The sequence below is a fragment of the Adiantum capillus-veneris genome, chromosome 21 (assembly GCF_014529385.1).
Source record: "Adiantum capillus-veneris isolate H3 chromosome 21, ASM1452938v2, whole genome shotgun sequence".
Taxonomy (NCBI): domain Eukaryota; kingdom Viridiplantae; phylum Streptophyta; class Polypodiopsida; order Polypodiales; family Pteridaceae; genus Adiantum; species Adiantum capillus-veneris.
In genome coordinates this window covers 80,130,260-80,139,620 of record NC_140951.1, presented here as the reverse complement: position 1 = coordinate 80,139,620, position 9,361 = coordinate 80,130,260, and the positions used below count along the sequence as shown (strand labels likewise).

The window sequence follows — 9,361 nt, the reverse complement described above, 5'->3', positions numbered from 1 at the left end:
TGTAAATAATATAAATATAGATGAAGTACTAAACTTTTTGACTTTTTGACAGAACTCAAAACTATGTCTTTTTATTTTCTACCATCATAGTTATTAGTACTTACCACTTACTTTTGATTTTTGTATTTCAAACCAAAAGTTTTTTAAGGTTTTCTTTGAAATGAACCACAGTGTGAGATGTGGATGCCCTCTCCTTCTCACAAAATTTTAAGCTGCATTATTTATCCCTTTTTGGCTTTCTAAAAGAAACCCTTAGTGTTGGGTTGGGTTAGGGGGACTTTCATAGTTTTGAGTGCATGATGTAGACTTACCTTTCATTTCACATTATGTCTTTACTTTTCTTGCATTCTATTGGTTTAGAATGCTAAAGTGAAGTTTTACTTTACATAATTTTAGTAAATTTTACACACATACACACACATATATGTTTTTTTTGTATTCTATTGTTTTAGAATGCTAAAGTGAAACTTCACCTTGCATAATTCTAATAAATTCTACACACACACACATATATTAATTAGTTCTTTTGATTTCACCTTTCATTTCACAACTTCACATGGCTTTACATTTCTTGCATTTTATATTTTGATTCCAATTAGTGTTAGCATTCAAGAAAGGCTTTTTTATTAAGCGACCTGCTGATCGAGTTTCCTCCTCACAAAGAAAAAAACCGAAAATACTAGCAGAAATTTTGATATTTATAAAATGTTTGGACGGCTTTCTCACATATTTTATCTGTTTTTCTTTCGTTTACCATGGTTTGCAGCTAGCTAGTCTCGATTTTCAATCGGCTCAAGACTAAGCTGATGCAATCCTTTCCCAAACACTGATATCCGTTTAAACAATTTTATCACTTTCTTATTGTTCTTGAAAGCCATCGTGACCCTTTCACTTGTTTGTTATGTGCAATCAATCTTGAATATCTATACTATATATAATTGAACTTAAAATTTTTAGGAAGGAGAGGGCATCCGTGTGTCACTCTCTTTTTCATTTCAAGAACCTTAAGAAAAATTTTGTTTGAAATGTAAAAATGCAACGTAACTCAGAAGTCATTTGGTTTGAAATGTAAAAATGAAGACTAAGTAGCAAGTACTATGATGGTAGAAAATGAAAAGACTTAGTTTTGACTTCTCATTTCTGTCAAAAAGTCACAATACTTAGTACTACGAGTGCAGCCGGCAGCTCCCCCACCTCTCTCTCTCTCTCTCTCTCTCTCTCTCTCTTTCCCTCTCTCTCTCTCTCCCCCCGTCATTATGTTCCTGGACTGCAAGCGATCACTGTGTTCCCTGACTACATGTGACACCCACCGGATGTAGGAGAAGCTGGCGCGTGGCAGGGGAGGGGGGGGGCGGAATTCGCTCCCCCTTTATCTATTAGTATAGATATATATATTTATATAATTTAAACTCTTTAGCAAGGCCATGGAGTTTCACTCTAGCCTTCAATTTTGAAGGGTGATTACTTTTGTTATTGTGAAGGGTGGCTCTACTTAGTAGCTTGAGAAAATAACGAGCAATGAGTTGTGTCATGCGTCGATAAGTTGGTCCACCTTGAACGTGTGTGTGAGACTTAGAGAGAGAGAGAGAGAGAGAGAGAGAGAGAGAGAGAGAGAGAGAGAGAGAGAGAGAGATGGGGCACATCGCAGGTCTGAGAAAGAGAGAGATTAGGTTTCATTTTCTACGGCACCGTTGTGTGTGTCGCAGGTCAGAGAGAGAGAGAGAGAGAGAGAGAGAGAGAGAGAGAGAGAGAGAGAGAGCTAATCCCATTTAGCCTTGTTGAGGAGTGTGTGTGTCTATTTTTGTTCAAAAGAGAGAGAGAGAGTGCCATTGATTGGCCTTGGCGCTTGACAGAGAATACCCCCCCCCCCCCCCCCCCCCCCCCAAAACCCCAATGCATGCTACTGTAGTGCTCACGGCAACGGCCGTGCAAGGCGGGTCTTCGATTTAGTGTTTGGAAAAAATGTATCTCAACTTAATATCATTCCGATTTCAATTTAAAAAATTCAGGTTGAGGGAAGGGGAAAAGAAAACATTCCACCCCAAAATAGAGAATAATAGTGTAAAAAACTGCAAAATAAACTTAATTTTCTAAATTTCCTCTTGGAAAATTAAAGAAAAGCAATTTTTTATGTTTGAAAAAATGATTCTTCCAGAACACAAATGTGATTGCATTGAAGGATGGTCATTGCCAGTCGACGGTATTGGCCTTGGTCTTGGAGTGGGGAATCCTTTGCTCATTTGGATCCTCCTTGGTGTTGCATACCTAATGTGGATCCTTTGCCTCGCCCTAGAAATGATGACTACAGTCTCTTATTGTAGGGCTGCCTCCATGCATGTGCCTCCCATTGTAGGAATGCCTCCATGTCATTTTGCTTACATTTAGAGCCTGGTCACTTTGGAACGGCTAGATAGCCTTCCAACTTTGTTTGCAAGTCAAGAAAATCGGTGTCTTTGAAGACAAATTCTTGATTTGACTGAGTAATGAGACAAATCTTGAGCAGGTTCCTGCTAATTGAGAGGGTCTCAAAAGTCAACCATGTGAAAGGCTATGACCGTTTTGAGGCTCTTAACTACCACGATTAGATAGGTAGAGAGAGAAGAGACGGCTCGTGACTGGGCAAAAAGCAAGCTCGCTGGTACACACGACCAGGCTCTTAGCATCTCACATGCTTCATTTTAATGCTACAAACTAGACGTGCAACCTGAGAGAGAGAGAGAGAGAGAGAGAGAGAGAGAGAGAGAGAGAGAGAGAGAGAGACGTTTTTCGTCCTACGGACGTGGTTTGAAACCCATTAACCTTAAGAACGACTAATCTCGATTCTCAGGTATTAAGTTTAGACAAACCTTATCCAATCCAAACATTGTTGGCAACAAGTTGTCATGTTGCATAGCAAGTTAGAAGAGAGAGAGAGAGAGAGAGAGAGAGAGAGAGAGAGTAGGAAGAAGAAAATCACAAGAGACCTAAAATTTTTAGTGGATTATTGATTCTTGAACTCAATGGCTTGCATGCTCACATACTTATACAAGGAGAGGGGGTCATAACTTTTAATATCATAGAAACAATCATAGTGACCTCAAAGGTTAACGCGAGAGAGAGAGAGAGAGAGAGAGAGAGAGAGAGAGAGAGAGAGAGAGAGAGAGAGAATCCTTAAAGGTCAGATTGACCTATGTGACCGAGTACATCATGTAACATGCTTGAAGACTATGGATATAAGGGTGGCCACTGACAAGTTGAATCCATGAGGTGGCTAGGAGAGAAAGGTATGTAGGCCATGGTATGGGCTAAAATGTGGGCAAAGCAAGTTTGATGTGATCAAAAGCTGAGCACTCATGTAAGGTACAATGATCGCACTAGGGACATAATTCACGTACAAAGAGTCTCTCCTCCATGTAGTGCCTCAATGCTCTGTCTCACATTTAAGGGAGTGGGAGCTAAGACAAATGGCTGCTATGGTATAAAATATGGGTAAGGGCAAGCATGTGAAGGATTGAATACATTCTGCTCTCTCAAAGAAGAACATGCAGGCATGTGTGTGTGTGTGTATTTTGCAGCATGCCCTTTCTTTTAGCATGATGCCCAAAACTCTTGCAGAGAGAAACGATTGAGTGAACTTTTTTGCTTTAATTGCCCTCACACTTTAAGGTGCCAATGGTGCCCAAATGTACATGTACACAAAAAAACAGTATGTGCCTTGTATTACTAACCTCCTTATGGTCAATTGCAAGAGACCTCAACATCCATGCGACGAGTCTTGGTAGATGCAAGTGTACATGCTAGCTAGATTGAGTGCAATCCAACCTATAAATTTTGAAAGTTATCCACATATAGAGACAAAGTTGCTTTAGCCATGCAATCACCCCCAAGTCACACACCCATCATGAATATTGCCTTTGAGAAGCAAACGACACACTGCTCACCAAATCAGTTGTGCATACCAATGGCAAAGTTTCTTCTACTACTATGTGGTGTAATGTTGGCATGTTGGGTCATGGCTGGTACATGCATCCTAAGTTCCAACAAATAGCAATTGATGACTTAGTTGATTGTGATGCCCCAAATGCAAGACCAAAACTACATGAGAGAAGCATGGGAGAGTTGTTATCATGACCAATGCCTTAATCGGTAAGAATGGTGAGAGGGGATGCTAATGCATCTAAAGAATTTGTCATTCAATGCAAACACTATATCCAAAGAAGGATACCAGCTCTCTATTAGTCTATTTAGAGGGCCACTACCACTCATAAGGGTCCCATATCAATTGTGTGAGGGGGACGTCTCTAGCCTAATCGCAAATTCGTTGCCTCCTTAGAGAGAAACATAGGATGTTAAGACAAGACATCACACGAAGGGAGCCCATTACTTAATTCATTCCCAAGAGACCTCAAATTGACCTGATAATTCTTGAACTTAATAAACATACACACACATGCGCGCGCACACACATAGATAGAGAGAAGGAGGAGGAGGTGGAGGGGGGAAGGGACAAACTTGCCATGATTAGGAGGTATATGTTGGAGCTTGGCATGACCAACTAGAAGGAGATTTTTTCTTGGTCAATGCATATGGAGAGTAACTACACTTCATTAGTTGTTCGATCTTACACTCGGAAAGGTAGACAGTGTTGATCCAAAAGATAGATTTGTGCTTGATTGATGTGAATGTGGAGGGCATTTAGACCTTGTGTGTTGTCATACATTGTCATTTAGAAAGTAGTTATAGTGGTGGTTGATGCACAATTTTTTAAATTAAAGAGCTGTAAAAGCTCACATGAGAATCATAGGCATTTGTCCACATTTGCCCTCCCTCTGAAGGGAAGGAGAACAATGGTTGCAGTTGACCCACATGTAGCCTTGGCAAAGCGGGGCACATACTAGTTTATTTTATGTAGAATAGAAAGTCTTTTGACTTTACATTTGAAAAGGCTTGTAGTCCTTACATTTTACATTCTGCAAAGGCTTTTATTTCTTACAATCTTACCCTTCACTTTTGCATTTTAGACTAGATGTTTTGTAAGGTGTTTTTGAAATGAACCAAGGAGTGACAAGTGGAGACCCTCTCCTTCCTTGAAAATTTTAAGCTGCTTCATATATAGTATAGATAGACGAGTACGATCTCTCTCTCTCTCTCTCTCTCTCTCTCTCTCTTTCGCTCCCCCTCTTTATCGCGTGCTTGGCATTTAGCCTTCAACTCGCAGATGTTGACACGTGTAAAGGGTACTCGAACTGCTGTTATAGAATACATATAGATTATAGATAACCACACATTGCAAAGAAACTCTTAAAAGAAGAAGGAAGGAAGGAAGGTAATGAATACAAATGTGTCAATGTGGACTGGACCACCTCTTTACAAGGACAAGAAAAAACTCTTTATAAGGACTAGAAAAATCTTTTGACTTTGATTTCCTAAACTCACTCTTTACTTATGCATTTGATATGTTTTGAAAGGATTTTTATGTTTTTTTTTTCAAAACTCACAATGGTGAATAGATTATAAGGCCAAAAATTTACAAATTCTTCCCATGCTCGTGACAAAACATGACATCTTCAAAGGATCAGAGATAAACAGGCTGAGCCACCCTACGACCTGTGTTTTGCAAAAGAAAAAAAAGGATTTTCATGTTGTTGAGATTAAGGGGACCATTGCGAGAGAGCATTGCAAAAGAATAAAATTAAAGAATGGTAGTTTCTGTTTCTAAAGTTAGAAGCTACTCTCTCTCTCTCTCTCTCCACGCAATTGATGCAACGAGTGTTCCAAGCAAGAGGAGTGGTCTCTCTCTCTTCTCTCTCTCTCTCTCTCTCTCTCTATCTCTCTCTCTACTAACGCATTCTTTGGCGTGGGTGTAGGTTCTGTCACTTTCTTCATCTTCGAGCTATTGTCAACAACTTTCAGCATCTACGTGTTAAAAGTTATTGCCTTATATCTAATCCTATCGTTTATTCGAGGGTAAAATAAGCTATTGAACAAGAGACCAGTGTGCCACACGAGAGATAGGGTTACATATAAAGCCACACATTACCATGGCTCCTGGGTGTTAGTGAGAGAGAAGAAGAAGAAGAATTTTAAGGTCGTAGGAAACACTCCCGACTCCCATCACACAAGACTTGAGAGTGTTTCCACGGCCATGGTGAGAGGCGATTCAGCCCACCTGGCGCTTTTGACCTTTCTGCTCGCTCGCGGCAAAATGGGGAGTTGGGCGGGGGGTGCCGTGCCCGTCTCGCAAAGCTGATCTGATCCTCTCTCCCTCGTTGCCCTCAACACGATCTCTTTCTGCCTTTGACCTAGCCATTGCACAAAAACAAACAAAACACACAGACACCATGCCTACCACGAAGAGAGAAGACGACGAAGTAGTAGCAGCAGCAGCAGCCCAAACCCACTTGCTATAGCTTGTCAAAGTCGCTAGTAGCAGGGTGCATTAATTTGCTTCCTTAAGGTATGCAGCTATGGTTGCCACACGATTTCTGTAAGCTCGTATGCGCAAAGCGCTCCTGCTACCCGGGTACTCTTTCTTCATCGTTCCGTTTGAGAGGCCTTATATTTTACCATTTTCGTCATTAGATAAATTGCTCCATGTATTCTGTTCTGTCCTTCTTCTAGGCTATAGTGACCTTGACACGCGTATATCTATCATGTCCCTGCAAAATCTTCCCGGTTGATTGGATTTCTGCAGCTATGTTGCCCTCAAAGAGCCCCGATCATTGTCTCTCCCCATAGAATCTGGTTATTTGTTTGGGAGCACAAGTGATTTTGGCTATGGAGCCCCTGGTCTTCTATGCAGCAGTAGCCAAGAGAAACATCATCTTAGCAGATTATCAAGACGGGAGGTGGGGAGATTTTGTCCACATAGCGGCCAGATGCTTGGAGAACGTACCGCCTTTGCACAGCAGGTTCAGCTACACCACAAGCGATCGCATGTTCATATGCCTAATTGAGGGCATTTTCATCTATTGTGCCATCATGGATGAAGCTCTTAGCAAGGGGAAAGCTTTCATGTTTCTAGAGCATGTGAGGGATGCTTTTAAGGTCCTTTTACAGCAAAGGGTTGTGCATGTGGATACACTAACACCTTACTACCTTCATCATGAGATGGACCCTTTCTTCAGGCGTCTGGCATTGCCCCTCGTTGGTATGCCTCAAAGAGAGAAAAATCGACTCAAGGAGGAGGAACTCCTCTGTCAAGCCCAAAGAGACGCAGAGAACGAGTATGATGTAAGCTCTCCATCGGCAGTCGCACCTCTGAAGGAGATGAGCGATGAGGATTTTGATCTTCAAACCGAGCGCAAACCCATGAGTGCATGCTCTCGATCGCCACGCATGCCTCTCATTGGAAAGATAAAGCGAGGCAAGAACAAGACTCGGGATTACGACAAAGGGGTGGTTAGCAGCCCCATTGACAGTAGCTGTGAAGCTTTAAACAGAGGCAAGGGATTGGAGATCATGATTGATGACACCAGTCCATGCGAACGTGCGCAGACCCATAAGTCTGGTTGGCATGTGGCTCAAGACAGGTGGTGGCGTCATGTGAAGCTTGTCATCATATTGGATCTTCTTGTTTGCGTGGTACTTCTTGCAATCTGGCTTGCAGTGTGTAGAGGAGTAAAATGCCTCAAGAGAGATTGAGCCTCAACGCATACGAAAGCATTCGAAGCACATCGTCCTTCGTCGTGTAAAATATGGGTGTACAGTAAAATGAGTGCAGTTTGTCGTAATTCATTCAACATCCTTCTGAGGAAGCTTTCAGATGGCAGCAGACATAAAGCCAGAAGGAAGCTTTCAAATTGAAGAAGCAGAGGTAAAGCGACTAATCCACTTCATGTCGCGTGCTTTGCTTCATGACAAGCCAACCAGAGTAAGCACTTTGGTTTTCTCTCACGGCACTCTTTGCTTTTTGTGGAACTACTAGGATACATGTCATTTTTCAGGGCTCCCTTCCATCATGAATGGTCATGCTGAGAAGTTGAGAGACATGACGTAGTTCACAACACCATGGCTTCAAAATTTGCGGTTAGTTCTCTCATTGCTCGCAAGAACAGAGATTGTTGTGCTGTTTTACAGCATTTTTTGGGGCATCTGTACAAATACCTATATTGATTTGAAATAAAGCGCACAATTTTTTATTCTTGCAGCTGTGAGAGGTTCTATTTACATCTTCATTGTGGTCCCTCCTTGAATATCTCAAGGGATATGTGCGGTTATACCCGCGTCTCATAATATCCAGCTTGTGTGAAAGTTTTACTGTGACAGCTATGTGTTTGAATCGTGTGCTACATTGGGAGTATGAGTACTCTTCCTTTGGAGAGTGGGTAGCGTGTGGGAGGAGATTCCACCCATTGGGTAGGCGAAGCGTATGGTTATCACATGGTACATGGTGATTGGGATGCTTGTGTGGCTCAATGCAATCAAGTTCACCCATTGGGTGGACGAAGCATATGGCTATCACAGGGTACATGGTGGTTGGGATGCTTGTGTGGCTCAATGCAATTAGCAGCTTGTTCAGGCTGTGTGTGTATGCATGGCTCTTGCTCAAGTTCACACACCCTCGCCTGACATGTTCCAGGTTTAATCATTGCAAAACGACACCCTCCTTGTTGGGGACGCTTGTGCAGGGAAATTGAACTTATATTAGAGTCTTCTGACACACTTATCTGGCTTTGTGTCTGGAGGTCTTCTTAGAGTCGCTTCTAATTGAATGGTTTTACTAGATAAGACAGAACTAAACCTATTGGTTAAAGAGCTATCGTGTCTTTAGAGTTTTGAACTTGAGCATTAAAGACAAGGTTCTGGTTCCAGGTTTAATCTTTAGAAAATGACACCGTCCTTGTTGGAGACGTTCCTACGGAGGAATTGAGTAAGGAGGAAGATTATTTTTAGTCTTCTGACACGCTTTTCCGGCTGTGTACAGGATGTGTCTTTACAGGTATGAACTTGGGCACTAAGGCAAGGTTTTCAAAGAGTGTTATCACATTGGCTATATGATGACAACCATTGTGGGAAGAGTACTGAGTAGTCATTTTTTTGGGTCTCTGTGCTTCTTCAACTAACTTCTGCAAGGGAAAGTTGGCTTTTTAGGGCCTCTTTTGCCTTGTCTTGGAATGCTTTTCAATGAAATGTTTGGCCAGGCTCTTGCAATTGTTATTGTTGGCTTCTTTTGAAATAGTTATATACCATTTCTTCACATAATATCCATTAGTGGTCCAAGCGGTGGACGACTGACTTCATTGCACACAAGGAGGATCGATTCAATATAGTGGCAATGTCCATGATGACTATGACCAAGTTGGATCAAAATTTGAGTTGTTTGGTTGAAAATTTTCTCGATGCCTAGATACCTGGCATTTTGATCTTGGAGAATTGCTCA

The 9,361-nt window shown here is 41.7% G+C and overlaps 1 protein-coding gene across 1 annotated transcript; it reads left to right on the top strand.

Moving 5' to 3' along the window:
- Positions 1–6,043: 6,043 nt before the first annotated feature.
- LOC147431215 (phytolongin Phyl2.1-like) lies at positions 6,044–8,736 on the top strand. The gene is made up of 2 exons (XM_086493844.1): positions 6,044–7,852; positions 7,926–8,736. The coding sequence occupies exon 1, from the start codon at positions 6,757–6,759 to the stop codon at positions 7,621–7,623; it is 867 nt and encodes a 288-aa protein (XP_086349970.1). The 5' UTR covers positions 6,044–6,756; the 3' UTR covers positions 7,624–7,852; positions 7,926–8,736.
- The last annotated feature ends 625 nt before the right edge of the window (positions 8,737–9,361 follow it).

Coding starts and splice junctions, on each gene's coding strand:
- LOC147431215 (XM_086493844.1), top strand. CDS start 6,757: ATGGAGCCCCTGGTCTTCTATGCAGCAGTAGCCAAGAGAAACATCATC.